At 39.7% G+C, this 17,250-nt stretch overlaps 1 protein-coding gene across 1 annotated transcript in view; it reads left to right on the forward strand.

Annotated features, from left to right (window-relative positions):
* LOC126198416 (probable E3 ubiquitin-protein ligase HERC1) overlaps positions 1 to 17,250 on the forward strand; it is a 747,204-nt gene that overhangs the window by 322,197 nt on the left and 407,757 nt on the right. Inside the window, exons 26-27 of the mRNA XM_049934719.1 lie at positions 2,512 to 2,638; positions 3,998 to 4,162. Coding sequence (XP_049790676.1) covers positions 2,512 to 2,638; positions 3,998 to 4,162 — 292 coding nt within the window. The remainder of the gene's footprint in view (positions 1 to 2,511; positions 2,639 to 3,997; positions 4,163 to 17,250) is intronic.

Genomic DNA, 17,250 nt, shown 5'->3' on the forward strand with positions numbered 1-17,250 from the left:
GGAAGAGTAAAGAGAAATGAAGCGAATAGTGTGACTGAAAATAGGAGGAAAGTGGAAATAGAGATATGACAAAAACTAAAGAGTGATGAAGGATGGAGGGGGGGTCAAAACTATAAAAGTAAAAAGTAATACAGTAAATAACTGAGTAAATATGAAAAGAAGAATAACAATAAAAAAATAAGAAAGGAGAATTATTGTCTTTTAATGGGCATTAAGTGTGAGTATATGTTGGAACAAGGCCCATCTCAAAACTTCAGGGAAACTAGTATCAATAGTACCAGGTGGAGTCATTCAAATAGCCCGTGTGGTGTAGGCTACTTTTCCAAACACATCCCTCTTTCCTTCCTGAAGAAAAAAACATGAGGTTCCAAAAGCTGGATTACTATTTTCTACTTGAAGTGTTTTTGACAGTAGTACTAGAAATTTGGTCTCTTGGTGTACTAGCTAGCTACTCTGGCAACTGGTGATTTTAAAAATTTAATTTCTTATTTGATATATTCAGTGTGACTGTTTTAACAATATGAGAAGGAAGAACTCAAACATCAGTGAACAGAGAGAGAGAGAGAGAGAGAGAAAGAGTTTAAAAATGTTCTATGTATAATACAGGATGTATCCTGTGCACTTACTTTGCATTCAAACCATCAATGTATAGTTCCCCATTGATTTCATACAGTGCAAAATAGCTTTAAACATACGAATGCACCTTCATTGCGCATGAGAACACCTGGCCTTAATCTTATTGTGTACTAATATGTGTTATCATTTACTAGTATGGCTTCCCAACACTTCCATTATTTTGTGGATTGTATGCAACAATGAGTTAGCACCATCATCAGGTTGAAAAGGGATACTTCACACTGTGAAAGATTCATGTCTTATTAAGTTGCTCATCAGTGTGTATGTACTCTATAATATTGGGTAAAACTGCAATGCCAATGAGATTCCATGTAACTGAAATGAGGTTTGTGTCATGCTTATGGTACGTTAGAAGGCACACATTGTAAAGATTAAACAGCAACACATGATATCTGACTTTGAATATTCCATAGGAAGTAAAAACCCCAGATGATGCAATCACAGTCTTGTACAACTGAGGCAAGAAATCAAAATGGGTGTGATGTCTGGGTCTACAAAGCTGAGCTATCAGGATGAACCATTAGCCAACCAGTCATCTTCCAGATATGTTTCATGGACTATATTTCAGATGAATGAGCAGGTCCAGAAAGCAAAGTGTTTTTTATCACACATCTCAAACAAAATTTTGTTGGACATTGTCTTGTAGGATTATGGCATGTAGAGATGTGTGAAAGAGGGGCAGCTCCTCAGAATCTAAAACTGCTGCAGCAATTACTGTTCACATTGCTCACGGCAGATGTATGGTTGAGTGTTATGTTGCTATTAATTGGGTTTTGTTAGTCATTTACTTTTTACTCACTTGTGTTCTAAGTTTAAATATGTAATAAACAGTGGTTGTTGCTCCATTTTGTTGATATATATTGTGTTTCCTTTCCATCCCTTTTGTTTGGCTTGACTACATAACTTAATTCCATTCTTTCCACAATGTCTTTGCAAGTGATGTGTCATACTGAACAACTGATCATTGCGGAATTTTTTTCTTTTTGGAGGCCAGATATCTTTGATGTAAAAATTCATCTATATGAACAAATTTTCACTTGATTCCATATTTTCCCAATGATTTGATGAATTGTCTGCAATGGTGATTCTAGTATTTAATACTTTTACTTACATTAGAACTTATAATATGAGAAGCCCTGCAGAATTTGTCCAGCAACAGGTTCGCAAGAGACATCTGTAACTGATACAGTAACTGATACAAGTATAATATGACACCTATTTTTGTCATTTTGGTTGTTGTCCTACTAATTAAACTTTCAGCACAGTATGTTACTGTTGGCGCATCAACTTTGTACAACTATTTTTTGTATGATGACTGATATTCTTTTGTGACTTTATAGCACTTTTTATTAATTATATTTTTTGTTGTATATGCTGAAGTCTGAAGATGGTTGTTTCAGTTAAAATATCAGCCTACAGTTCTGTGAATGTTGCAGCATGATTTTTATTAGTTATCTCACTGGCTAGTATTATGTCCTGCTATGTTTATGAGATATACGAACATTTATTTCCATGTTTCCACATGATGCCTCTGCATGGTCTAAGTTTGTTACAGCATAAGCCTGTCCAGTGACACAATGGGCATAGTGGGATCTATTTGTACATTATCTCACCAAAATCTTAATCTCTGACAGCTGTTGCGCTGAGACTTCTTTTCAACAAAGTATCACAAAAGACTGCTATCACCATATCTTGTATGTTATTTGACAGAGTGCATAAGCTTGTATCTTCTTATTGTCAATGTAAGTTTGAAGTAACAGGGTTAATAGTTGCTACAGTTAACAACAACAATTCTATTCAATTGTGCTCATTGTTTTGTAAAGGAAATTATGAAGTGTTGATCTCTATGTCTCATTGCTTTTGCTTGTGTGTCAGGTGGTACGTGAACTGTTCAGTCAGTTATCATCAAACATGTGGAGCTACCCACAGACTGTAGCGGAGCGGCAGGCCTTAGAAAAACAGAGGCAACTTCAAAAAAAATTGTTTCAACTGAAAACTCAAGGTTAGCATAAACTGCATAAAAAGTAGTATGTTGTGGTATTTCTGTAATTAATTTAGTCCACATCCATGGAGTTTCATCATCATCATCATCATCATCATCATCATCATCAATAAATTAATGTTAGTCCCAGGGAGACTATGTCAAAAACAGTATTAATGACTAAAAATGATAAAATTAAATGCATTGATTTTTTAAAATTTAATTAAATGTTAAGTTGCATAATTTTGTCATAGTGACACTCAAGATGTGTAACTGTTCATGGGGTACATTTAAAGTGTTAAGAAACAATTAAGGACATTTTTAACTGATAAAGTTTAAAATTTTGATTTTGTTTGAATAGAATTAAGAAAACTAACAGACTATGTAGGGCAGTAGCAATAGAAAAACCTTAGTAACTTTTCAAAGGAACATCAGTGTACAAGATAGAATGCATGTGTGTTTTGTACTTAAGCTTTACATATTGAAAAATTAAAGATAAGTTTTGCAATTTGCCTTGCTTTATAATTGAAGTAAATAATTTCTTGATATGTAATGTGAGTAGCAAAAGTGAGATGTAGATACAGTGACACAAGTTGATCTGGAGGTCTTTGGAAATTATGTAGCTGCTAACAGTTTGAAATGATAATTAACATGTTATGACAAATTTCTCTGCAGAGAAATTTAAGGATTTAGGGAATCAAATTTTCTTGCAAAAGAGAGAGCTGATGAGTATTTGCCCTTGTTAATTGGTTAAATGTAGACTGAAAGTAGAAGTGAACCGTTGGCAGCGCAGAATTGCACTTCAAGAAAGTGCAGTGATATTTGCAGAATTCTAAATAAATTTTCTCTGGAAAAGTTGGTGAGCTACTGGAGAAATTGAATGACCTAGTTTGATCATGAATGTATAAAATGAATTCACTCTGAAAGAAAGAACTGACTGTTCTGACATTCTTGGAAAGTTACACGGCCATACTATGGGGTACTGTGCAAGATATTTGAAGTAAATAGAAATGAAAATTAAAGTTTATTAAGAATAAGGGTATCTTCTTAGATCAGCAGTTGAGTGAGTGTTGAAGAGTGAATATTAAATTCATGTGTGACCGTGCTGCATTGGTTACTATGCAAGTATGCTGATAGAAAAAAAAAATCACAACACCACAAAGCTGATTAATGTAGAGTAATGAAACTCTGGAAACACATTTGTCTAGGGTAAACATTTAAGTGATTACCATATTTCAGATGTAATTTTGTTTAAACATCTGTGAGATAACAACAACTTCCTGGAATTCTTAAAATAAAATTATGTAGGATCTTTATCTTCTTCCATTTTGTCACATTTTGACCTTAACAATCATATATATGATTTGTGGTATTTTACAGGAAATTCGTGGCAAGAAGCTGATCCAAGTGATGGGAACATTCCTGTTGAAGAAGTTGGGTTTGATCCTGAGAAATGCTTTTGTTGTACTGTTGAAGGCAGACAGACTTTAGTTCATGCACCTGGTGGAAGAGGCTATGGTTTAGGAGACACTGCTATAACATCAGGTAACACTGAGCTCTTTTTGATGAATTTTGTTTTATGGACATTAGGCCACGGTCCTCCCCAGTGTTTTGTCTTCCAATGCAGAAGACAACATCACAGGCTATAATGACTCAAAAAGCAGTTACAATCTCAAACAAGCTAAAATTATGTTAATTATTTGATGTCAACAATAAAGTTTTACATATCCTTGTTACTTTTTGACTTACGTGAGTATTTGATTTGTAGAATGAGTACAATAAAAAGGAAAATTACTGAAAAATGAATATAATTGAATAGCACTATTGCAATGCTGTGAAGCAATACACTGAGAAGAGAAAAGGACAAAATTCACGGGATAACAATATGTTGCTGACATGATATTAAGAGGTATCCCACAGCTTTTTTCACCTTCCCCCCCCCCCCCCCCCCAATCAGTCTTGTGATTGTTTTGATGTGGTCTGCGATGAATTCCTGTCCTGTGCCAAACTCTTCATCTCAGAGTAGCACTTGCAACTCTGTCCTCAATTATTTGCTGAATGTATTCCAATCTCTGTCTTCCTCTACAGTTTTTTCCCTCTACAGCTTCCTCTAGTACCACTGAAGTCATTCCCTCATGTTTTAACAGATGTCCTATCATCCTATCCCTTCTCCTTATCAGAGTTTTCCACATATTCCTGTCCGATTCTGCACAGAACTTCCTAATTCCTTACCTTATCAGTCCACCTAATTTTCAACATTCGTCTGCAGCATCACATTTCAAATGCTTCGATTCTCTTCTGTTCTGGTTTTCCCACAGTCCATATTTCACTACCATACAATGCTGTACTCCAGACATACATTCTCAGAAATTTCTTCCTCAAATTAAGGCCTATGTTTGATACTAGTAGACTTCTCTTGGCCAGGAATGCAATTTTTGCCAGTGCTAGTCTGCTTTTGATGTCCTCCTTGCTCTGTCCATCATTTGTTATTTTGCTGCCCAGGTAGTAGAATTCCTTAACTTCATCTACTTCGTAACCACTAATCTTGATGTTAAGTTCTCGATGTTCTCATTTCTGCTACTTCTCATTACTTTCGTCTTTCTTTGATTTACTCTCAATCCATATTCTCTACTCATTAGATTGTTCATTCCATTCAGCAGATCATGTAATTCTTCTTAACTTTCACTGAGGACAGTAACGTCATCAGCGAATCGTATCACCTTGAATTTTAATTCCACGCTTGAACCTTTCTTTTATTTCCATAATTGCTTCTTCGATGTACAGATTGAACAGTAGGGGCGACAGACTACATCCTTGTCTTACACCCTTTTTAATCCCAGCACTTCATACTTGGTTGTCCACTCTTATTATTCCCTCTTGGTGCATATCCATAGTGTATATTACCCATATCTCCCTATAGCTTACCCCTATTTTTCTCAGACTTTCAACATCTTGTGCCATTTTACATCATTGAATGCTTTTTTCAGGTCGACAAATCCTATGAACGTGTCTTGATTTTTCTTTAGTCTTGCTTCCATTATCAACTGTAATGTCAGAATTGCCTCTCTCATGCCTTTACCTTTTCTAAAGCCAAACTGATGGTCACTAGCACACCCTCAACTTTCTGTTCCATTCTTCTGTATATTATTATTGTCAGCAATTTGGATGCATGAGCTGATTGTGCAATAATTCTCCCACTTGTCAGCTCTTGCAGTCTTCGTAATTGCGTGAATGATATTTTTCCAAAAGTCAGATGGTATGGCGCCAGACTCATACATTCTACACACCAACATGAATAATTATTTAGATGCCACTTCCCCACATGGTGTTAGAAAATCTGATGGAATGTTATCTATCCCTTCTACCTTATTTGATCTTAAGTCCTCCAAAGCTTTCTTAAATTATGATTCTATTACTGGATCTCCTATCTCTTCTAAACTTGTTTCTTCTTCTATCACATCAGACAAATCTTTTTCATCATAGAGGCTTTCAATGTATTCTTTCCACCTATCCACTCTCTCCTCTGCATTTAACAGTGGAATTCCCATTGCACTCGTATTGTTACCACACCTGCTTTTAATGTCACTGAAGATTGTTTTGACTTCTCTGTATGCCGAGTCTGTCCATCCAACAATCATTTCTTTTTCGATTTCTTCATATTTTTCTTGCAGCCATTTCGTCTTAACTTTCCTGCACTTCCTATTTATTTCATTCCTCAGTGACTTGTACTTCTGTATTCCTGAGTTTCCCAGAACATTTTTGTACTTTCTCCTTTCATCGATCAACTGAGGTATTTCTTCTGTTACCCATGGTTTCTTTGCAGTTACCTTCTTTGTACCTATGTATTTCTTTCCAACTTTTGTGATGCCCCTTTTTATAAATGTACTGCCTTCTGGCTATTCCTTATTGCTCTATCTATAGCCTTAGAGAACTTCAAGCGTGTCTCATCATTTCTCAGTCCTTCTGTATCCCACTTCTGTGCATGTTGATTCTTCTTTATTAATGTCTTAAACTTCAGCCAGCTTTTCATCACTACTATATTGTGATCTGAGTCTTTATCTGCTCCAGGGTATGCCTGACAATCCAGTATCTGATTTTGAAATCTCTGTCTGACCATGATGTAATCTAACTGAAAGCTTTCTGTATCACCCAGCCTTTTCCAAGTATACCTCCTCCTCTTGTGATTCTTGAATAGAGTATTCGCTATTACTAGCTGAAGTATATTACAGAACTCAATTAGTCTTTCTCCTATTTCATTCCTTGTCCCAAGCCCGTATTCTCCTGTAATCTTTTGTTCTATTCCTTCCCCTACAACTGCATTTCAGTCCCCCATGACTATTAAATTTTCATCTCGATTTACGTTCTGTATTACCTTTTCAGTATCCTCATATACCTTTTCTATCTTTTCATCTTCAGCTTTTGATGTCGGCATGTATACCTGGACTATCGTTGTCGGTATCAGTTTGTTTCAATTTTGATAAGAACAAACCTATCACTAAACTGTTCAGAGTAATACACTCTCTGCCCTACCTTCCTGTTCATAATGAATCATTCTCCCATTATACCATTTTCTGCTGCTGTTGATATTACCTTATACTTATCTGACCAGAAATCCTTGTCGTCTTTCTATTTCACTTCACTAAACCCTACCATATCTAGATTGAGCCTTTGCATTTCCCTTTTCAGATTTTCTAGCCGCCCTACCACATTCAGGCTTCTAACACTCCACGCCCTGATTCATAGAATGTTATCCTTTTGCTGTTCATTTAGTCTTTTTCACATGGTCACCTCCCCCTTGGCAGCGCCTCCCTGTGATCTGAATTTGGGGGGGGGGGGGGGGGGGCACTATTCCAGAATCTTTTGCCAATGGAGAGATCATCATGACACGTTATCAATTACAGGCCCATGTCGCATGGATACATGTTACTTGTCTTTAATGCAGTGGTTTCCATTGCCTTCTGCATCCTCATGCCATTGATCATTGCTGACTCTTCTGCCTTTAGAGGCAGTTTCCCACACCAAGGACAAGAGAGTGCCCTGGACCTCTGTCCACTTCTGCGCCATCTTTGACATGCCTTTTGGCAGAATGAGAATGACTTCTTACGTCGTAAGTCTTCAGCCGCCAATGCTGATTATTAATCAAAATTTAAGCAGCAGTGGGTTTCGAACCTGGGACTGAGTATGTTTTGATTACTAATCAAAGACTACCCCTACATCACGGGTACAATTTTAAACTGTAGTGTATAATAATTGAAAGATTAACTATGAAAAATGAAAGCTAGAGCTATATCATGTTCAGTATTATTTATGTGTATTGTACTCTACATTGTGCAAATCTCTGTCAGTGTGTGTAGTTTTTCAGTATATCATGTGTCCAAGTGAAGCACCTAACCATGGCTTCAAAGACATCTAAGAATGGTAGCTATCCATCTGTCACTAACCCCATCATAAACAAGATATTGTCATGATGTCAGTTGCATTAAGTTTCTCCATATCATTTGGGAACATGACAAATTTGCCACCAACATCTCTGAAGGAAAGGGCAGTTTTATATGTGGATAACTGTAGGCCTTCTTCTTCAAAATGTTTCATAAATAGGTTCGCCACCACAGCCACACTTGGCGGTGTCCTAGCATCAGTGTATCATGGCCAGATTTACACATGTTCTCAGTCCTCTTGCAAGCAGGTGGTTCCCAGTAGTCCCCGATGGCACAGCAGGTCCAACAAGTGTCCAGATTGCATTGCTGGATTATGTTGAGTTGGCCTCTGCTGCTCACACAATTTGTTGATCTCGGCATGCATCGGTACTACACGGACATCCAGAGTCTGGTCTGCAGACCACTGTTGAAATCAGTGAGATACTGCCTACACATTGTGCCTAACATTTAAACTAATCCATTGATATGTCCATCCAGCTTCCCGCAGACCCACAATTTGACCACGCTCAAATGGCTGAAGATGTTCAACCCCCCCCCCCCCCCTCTCTTGAACCATGGACCTTGACTTTGGTGGGGAGGCTTGCGTGCCTCAGCGATACAGATGGCCGTACCGTAGGTGCAACCACATCGGAGGGGTATCTGTTGAGAGGCCAGACAAACGTGTGGTTCCTGAAGAGGGGCAGCAGCCTTTTCAGTAGTTGCAGGGGCAACAGTCTGGTTGATTGTCTGATCTGGCCTTGTAACACTAACCAAAATGGCCTTGCTGTGCTGGTACTGTGAACGGCTGAAAGCAAGTGGAAACTACAGCCGTAATTTTTCCCAAGGGCATGCAGCTTCACTATATGGTTAAATGATGATGGCGTCCTCTTGGGTAAAATATTCCGCAGGTAAAATAATCCCCCATTCAGATCTCTGGGCGGGGACTACTCAAGAGGACGTCGTTATCAGGAGAAAGAAAACTGCCGTTCTGCGGATCGGAACGTGGAATGTCAGATACCTTAATCGAGCAGTTAGGTTAGAAAACTTAAAAAGCGAAATGGATAGGTTAAAGTTAGATATAGTGGGAATTAGTGAAGTTCGGTGGAAGGAGGAACAAGACTTTTGGTCAGGTGAATAAAGGGTTATAAATACAAAATCAAATGGGGGTAATGCAGGAGTAAGTTTAATAATGAATAAAAAAATAGGAGTGCGGGTAAGCTACTACAAACAGCATAGTGAACGCATTATTGTGGCCAAAATAGACACGAAGCCCACGCCTACTACAATAGTACAAGTTTATATGCCAACTAGCTCTGCAGATGATGAAGAAATTGATGAAATGTATGATGAGATAAAAGAAATTATTCAGGTATTGAAGGGAGACGAAAATTTAATAGTCATGAGTGACTGGAATTCGAGAGTAGGAAAAGGGAGAGAAGGAAACATAGTAGGTGAATATGGATTGGGGGAAAGAAATGAAAGAGGAAGCCGTCTGGTAGAATTTTGCACAGAGCATAACTTAATCATAGCTAACACTTGGTTCAAGAATCATAAAAGAAGGTTGTACACATGGAAGAATCCTGGAAATACTAGAAGGTATCAGATAGATTATATAATGGTAAGACAGAGATTTAGGAACCAGGTATTAAATTGTAAGACATTTCCAGGGGCAGATGTGGACTCTGACCACAATCTATTGGTTATGAGCTGTAGATTAAAACTGAAGAAACTGCAAAAAGGTGGGAATTTAAGGAGATGGGATCTGGACAAACTGATTAAACCAGAGATTGTACAGAGTTTCAGGGAGAGCATAAGGGAACAATTCTCACAAATGGGGGAAAGAAATACATTAGAAGAAGAATGGGTAGCTCTGAGGGATGAAGTAGTGAAGGCAGCAGAGGATCAAGTAGGTAAAAAGACGAGGGCTAGTAGAACTCCTTGGGTAGCAGAAGAAATATTGAATTTAATTGATGAAAGGAGAAAATATAAAAATGCAATAAATGAAGCAGGCAAAAAGGAATACAAACATCTCAAAAATGAGATCGACAGGAAGTGCAAAATGGCTAAGCAGGAATGGCTAGAGGACAAATGTAAGGATGTAGAGGCTTATCTCACTAGGGGTAAGATAGATACTGCCTACAGGAAAATTAAAGAGACCTTTGGAGAAAAGAGAACCACTTGTATGAATATCAAGAGCTCAGATGGCAACCCAGTTCTAAGCAAAGAAGGGAAAGCAGAAAGGTGAAAGGAGTATATAGAGGGTCTATACAAGGGCGACGTACTTGAGGACAATATTCTGGAAATGGAAGAGAATGTAGATGAAGACGAAATGGGAGATACAATACTGCGTGAAGAGTTTGACAGAGCACTGAAAGACCTGAGTCGAAACAAGGCCCCAGGAGTAGACAACGTTCCATTAGAACTACTGACGGCGTCTGGAGAGCCAGTCCTGACAAAACTCTACCATCTGGTGAGCAAGATGTATGAGACAGGTGAAATACCCTCAGACTTCAAGAAGAATATAATAATTCCAGTCCCAAAGAAAGCAGGTGTTGACAGATGTGAAAATTACCAAACAATCAGTTTAATAAGCCACAGCTGCAAAATACTAACGCAAATTCTTTACAGGTGAATGGAAAAACTAGTAGAAGCCAACCTTGGGGAAGATCAGTTTGGATTCCTTAGAAATATTGGAACACGTGAGGCAATACTGACCTTACGACTTATCTTAGAAGAAAGATTAAGGAAAGGCAAACTTGCGTTTCTAGCATTTGTAGACTTAGAGAAAGATTTTGACAATGTTGACTGGAATACTCTCTTTCAAATTCTAAAGGTGGCAGGGGTAAAATACAGGGAGTGAAAGGCTATTTACAATTTGTACAGAAAGCAGATGGCAGTTATGAGAGTCCAGGGACATGAAAGGGAAGCAGTGGTTGGGAAGGGAGTGAGACAGTGTTATAGCCTCTCCCCGCTGTTATTCAATCTGTATATTGAGCTAGCAGTAAAGGAAACAAAAGAAAAATTTGGAGTAGGTATTAAAATCCATGGAGAAGAAATAAAAACTTTGAGGTTCGCCGATGACATTGTAATTCTGTCAGAGACAGCAAAGGACTTGGAAGAGCAGTTGAATGGAATGGACAGTGTCTTGAAAGGAGGGTATAAGATGAACATCAACTAAAGCAAAATGAGGATAATGGAATGTAGTCGAATTAAGTTGGGTGATGCTGAGGGAATTAGATGAGGAAATGAGACACTTAAAGTAGTAAAGGAGTTTTGCTATTTGGGAAGCAAAATAACTGATGATGGTCAAAGTAGAGAGGATATAAAATGTAGACTGGCAATGGCAAGAAAAGCGTTTCTGAAGAAGAGAAATTTGTTAACATCGAGTATAGATTTAAGTGTCATGAAGTCGTTTCTGAAAGTATTTGTATGGAGTGTAGCCTTGTATGGAAATGGAACATGGACGATAAATAGTTTGGACAAGAAGAGAATAGAAGCTTTTGAAATGAAATGTGGTGCTACAGAAGAATGCTGAAGATTAGATGGGTAGATCACATAACTAATGAGGAGGTATTGAATAGAATTGGGGAGAAGAGGAGTTTGTGGCACAGCTTGACAAGAAGAAGGGACCGGTTGGTAGGACATGTTCTGGGGCATCAAGGGATCACAGATTTAGCATTGGAGGGCAGTGTGGAGGGTAAAAATCATAGAGGGAGACCAAGAGACGAATACACTAAGCAGATTCAGAAGGACGTAGGTTGCAGTAAGTACTGGGAGATGAAGAAGCTTGCACAGGATAGAGTAGCATGGAGAGCTGCATCAAACCAGTCTCAGGACTGAAGACCACAACAACAACAACAACATGGTTGTACCATCGAATCAGTGTTCCATACATTGTTCACCTCTAAACTCAGCACAATTACTGCCTGCGGAGTGAACACAGAGAGTCCACAGACAGTCCTCTTGAAGGCCATCTCATTTTTGATGACTGTGACAAATAAATTACTCACATTACTACCCCTCAGTATGAATATATTATTCCCTTGTGCCACTGAACAAAGTCCTTGATGTGTTGCATTTTTTCTGGGAGTATTTATATCTGGGAAGTAGGGAATTAGTTGACTTCGCAATGAAATTACTGGACAGAAATATACAGAAGTGCAGCAGAAGTGGTTCATTGTGAGACATTCCATAAACTGACCAAGGTAAAATGACCTAAACCCAACCTTTCAAGAGAGGAAATGGCAGCACTCTATAAGTTGCAGAAAACTGGAAGCATTAGGCTCATGGGTCCTGACAAAGACAATTCCACAGCCATCATGTAGTGTCAAAATTATGAGGAAGTGGTCTTCAAATTGGATGACCTGTCATAATGATTTCTGGAAAGTGGCCTGACCAACAGAGTGTACAAGAAGTCTCAGGCCTACCAAAGAAGACCATAAAAAGCTTTCATGCTTGGGTACCGGTACCACCATGGTCACATAGATTATAAAAATTGGATAAGGAAAGGGTCCCACTATGCCCCATAGGAAACAACATTGGTGCTCAACTTGCAAATTTTTCAAGACCGTGCTGAGACCACTTGTCATAAAGAGCTGTCATTACGCACAGAACTCACCATACTTCATCAAATATATGCAGGAACGACAGATCACAGATGCTGACAGCATTGACAGTTCTGATATAGGATCCTTATTCACCATATGCCATTAAGAAGAGCCATTCTGTGTGCTTCTGCCATGACAGGCCTGTTCAGGCACATATTGACTTTGACATATTTCCTCTCTAACGGGTAGTATTGTGAACAAACCAAGAGTGTAGCCATGGGTCATTTATGTCACACAATGGTTGTGAACCTGTGCAAGGAACAGTTCCAACAAATCATCCACATATAAATGTAGCCATTTCTTCTTGTCTTTGTAGATGACATATTTGCCATAGGGTCACATGGAGCTGGTTAACATCTTCTTACACCTCAACTCACGTCACCACAACATGTGGCTTGTGATGGAATTTGTGAAAGATGGAACCTACTATTCTTAAGACATCATTGTGGAGCTGAGGTCAGATGGTTCACTAGACAATAACATACACATGAGGCCTATACACACTGACCTGTACTTCAAGGTCAATAGCTATCATCACTCCACAAGGAAAAAGGCTGTCCTGAGGGCTTTGGCCCACACAGCACATAGCTTATCAGGTGGCAGGAGCTTTGCCTTTGAATTAAAATATTTATGGGACATTGTCCACAAGAATTGGTACTCAACACTCAGATTAAGAGAGTGCTGCAGCATGGAGCTAGCACAAGAAAAGGGGAAAAAGGGTGCAAACCTCTGTTAAGCTGAATCAGTATCTTCAAAAATCAGTAGTATCCTTAAAAAGAATGCATCAGATGGTTGGCATGTGTGATTTAAGGTTTTCATGGTGAAGGAAAATTTTGAATGTTTCTTGGGCATTCATCCAGATGGCATCATCTGGAAGGCAAGATATCCCCTCTGCTCGCAGCCTACCACTAGCCAGGTGTGATCATGGACCTGAAGTGGTGGTGGAGGAAGCAGGATGTTGACACTCCTTCGAGGGTTTTCAGTTGCACCAGATGCAGATCTCTGCCAGTGTCCTCGGCTTCTTCAGTTGCCATGATGGAAGTGGGTTTCCATCTGTAGGCATGGCAACTAGCATCTTCAGCTACTTTAGTTGCCATAATGGTAGTGTAGATTGTCCTGTGATTCGACCTTGCTCAAGACTGGGTCCCAGGCCTTGCTTAATTGAAAGCCACTGCCTTTATGTATTAGTCTGTCAGGGTATCCTGATCTCTGCAGCTGCTTCTGTAAGAATGCAATCCCAGAAGTTGCTGAACTGTTGCAACATCTTGGCACTACCACAATTCATGGCATGTCCATGGGAGGTGGAGCTCTCAGTCACAGCAGATTTTGTTGGCTGTTCACTGTCCATGAGGCATGTATGCTCATTGCATATCTCGTGTGGTGTGGAATAGTTGTAGCATACATACATATTCCAACACTGACAAGGGATGCAGTAGACTCCTGGTTTCTAGCATCCTAGATCATCCTTGACTGAGTCCAACAAGGTTTTTGTCTTGGCTGGTGTGTTTCCGCACACTTGACATTATGTTTCTGGAGTTTTCTTCCGATTTTTGTTGTTGTGTTCATCATGTATAGGATAATTGCTGTCAGAACAGGTTTCTCTTCGCTCTCAGTTGACTGTGGTCCTGGTTGCTTCTTAAGGCACATTTTGCTTATAGGTTGCATCACAGTTTGTGTGGAACACGGTCTGTAGGTGCTGCAGTTCTGCTGCTAGATTTTAATTCTCTAAGGTTTTACGGATTCTGCGGACTTGTGTGCTTAAGACACCTCCATGTTGTGAAGAAACATGATACCTGAGGCATACAAGGAACATGACAACTGAGCCATATAAGTACAAATTTATACAGGTATGTGTTGGTTTACAGTAGAAACTGTGTCCTAGTGTGCCATCTGGTCTTCACCTGATGAGCACTTCCAGAAATGGAAGTTGATTCTTATCTTTTATCTTCATCATGGATTTGATGTTCTGGTGCAGCGAATTCAGTTGTTGGAGTAAATCTTGTAGCTGATGTCATCCATGCAGCCAGTTTACGAACACATCGTCTGGTTATCACAGAAAGCACGAGGACTTGTAGACTGCTGACTCCAGAGATGTTTCTTCAGGTCCATCCTTAAACATATTGGCCTCTACTGGTGACAGCGGACAGCCCCCCCCCCCCCCCCCCCCATCTGTTTGTTAGTAATAATTCCTTTCAAACAGAAAGTAGGTTGACATAAGTACAAATTCAATTTCATTAGCACTGGCCCAAACTTTTTTTCCTGTGAGGCTTAGGGAGTCTCCTTGGGGTACCCTGTAAAGAGAGACCCTGTTGAAATTCACCGTGAGGTCTTCTTGGCCCATTTGGAAGCTGTGGAGTTGCTGGATGAAATGCACCAAATTCTACATACAGTGCTGGCATTTTCCCACAAAGCAGCTGAGCTTCACTGTCAAGTGTTTTGTTAATTCAATTGTTGGTGCACCATTGTTGCTAACAATTGCAGAGTGGCATTCCTTCCTTGTGGACTTTTAAGCAGTCAGTAAAGCTTAGGTGGTGCAGCTGCTCATTGATGGAGTCTGTTCACCATCGTCTTATCTGGGAATGTGTGTGGGAGAAGTTTCATGGTCTTCTTCTACACTTGATTGGTAGGATCGTCTTCAGTTCTCCTGTAGGCATTGCCCTCTAGGAAGTTGAACATTTTTTCTTTGTATACTTGACATGTTAGCAGGACTGTACAGTTTTCATTGTCTGCTGAAAGGATGATTGTGTTAAAATATTCTCAGAGCTGCTTAAGTGCTTTTATCTCTTCCTTTGAGATTTTGGGCTTCAGTGGAGTGGCCCTAGTAACTGTATGGCATGTTTCACATTATATTTCCTCTGCAGCATCCCGTGGATGTGCATGAGCAACCTATTTCACCATGATGATAAATTCTGCTGTTGCTAGGGTCATCCCTGTCAGTGTGGAATTTAGTCCCTTTCCCATTATAGATAAGGTAGCATCATAATTATTTTCTCTGTACATTTGATTACAATTCTCTGAGGCTGTTATTGTGGTGGTTTAGGCACAATTCATATTTAGCAGCTTGTCGGCAAGGGGCCTACTGCCATGTTCTGTTGGCTTGAGACCAGCTAACTGAATCATAGACTCCTGTTAGTGAGGGGAGAGTGTTCATGCACTCACAGGTGGAGCATGAAGAGTTTTCATGAGATCTTGTCGAATCTGCATTGAGGGTATTGGATCCTCTTCCTCCCCAGTGCCAGACTGCCTCTTTCATAACATGGTTGGCAGCTGGATTTCTGATCTGCAAAAGGTGATATGGTTTGGTTTCCTTTTCATCTCAGCAGAAAGACAAAGGAGGATGTTCCAAATCTTGTCAAGCCTCTTCATTTTCCTGTCATCTCCTCTCTGTAAAGGTATCTGATGTGCGATTTTAGATTTTTCCAGCATAGGAAACTTTTTGAATATTTCTCAGGAATTCAGCTGGGTGGCATCAGCATCATCCAGAAGGCACGATATTTCAGCAAGCTGACGTGTTGCCATCTTGATGCATTTTTGATGACTGACAGTTTTCTCTGAGGCGTCATCACCTACTATGTGCAAACCTCCCGTCCTCTCACCCCTTTGCAACAAGAAGAAGTCCTAAGCACACTAGCACAGAGCACACAAAATCTCAGACCTGTAAAATCTAGCAGCTGAATTGCACCGGCTAAAAGCTGTGCTTTACTCGAATGGTTACAGCAAACACCAAATACAATCTGCTATACCGTACATCAGGAACACATCAGCAAATGTCAGAGGAATACCCTGAAACATAATGTCAAGTGTATTATCTGCCCACCAGCCAAGACGAAAGCTTTGTTGGGATCAATCCAGGATGGCCCATGTCTCTGGAAACAGAGTCTACCACACCCCTTACCATCACGGAAAAATGTATGTGGGCCAGACTATCTGGACAACAGAGGAGAGAGGCACTGAATATACGAGCCACACAGATAACAAACTGTCAACAAAGTCAACTGTGGCTTAGCACTGTCTCTCTCACTGAGACACCATGAATTACAATGGCTCCAAGTTGTTGCAAAAAGTCCACCACCTTCTTGGATTATATTCTAAAAGAGGCTGTAGATATCTGGCTAATGTCAAACTTATAAATAGAGGTAGTGGCTTTCAATTAAGCAAGGCTGGGACTCAGGATTGAGCAAGGGACAAAGCCCAGTAGCAATCGAGATGGAAAACCACTCCTAGCAAGGCAGATGAAGAAGACGAGGACACATAGTCACTACACCAGCAGAGACCTGCATCTGATGCCCTGGATTGTGCCCCAACACCACACTTCCCCCACCACCACAGCAAATCCATTGCCTGAGTCATTTGACTGATGGCTAAAGGTTGCAGGTGGTTGGTTTGGGGGGGAGGGGGGATATAAAGATGGTACCCAGGAAAAAGCAGTTAGTCTCAGGAATGGCTGAAGGTGCCAAGAAGTCATCTTGTCAAAATACTGTGCCTTCTGCATGATTCCCTCTGCTGAGTATCTGAGACATATTCAAATGTGTGGGATGTTGACTGGATGAGACAAGCAGTATACTGATAATCATTAAAGTAATTATGCTTTCACAATCCCGGAATGTAC

Source organism: Schistocerca nitens, chromosome 8, assembly GCF_023898315.1.
Source record: "Schistocerca nitens isolate TAMUIC-IGC-003100 chromosome 8, iqSchNite1.1, whole genome shotgun sequence".
In the NCBI taxonomy this organism is placed as follows: Eukaryota; Metazoa; Arthropoda; class Insecta; order Orthoptera; family Acrididae; genus Schistocerca; species Schistocerca nitens.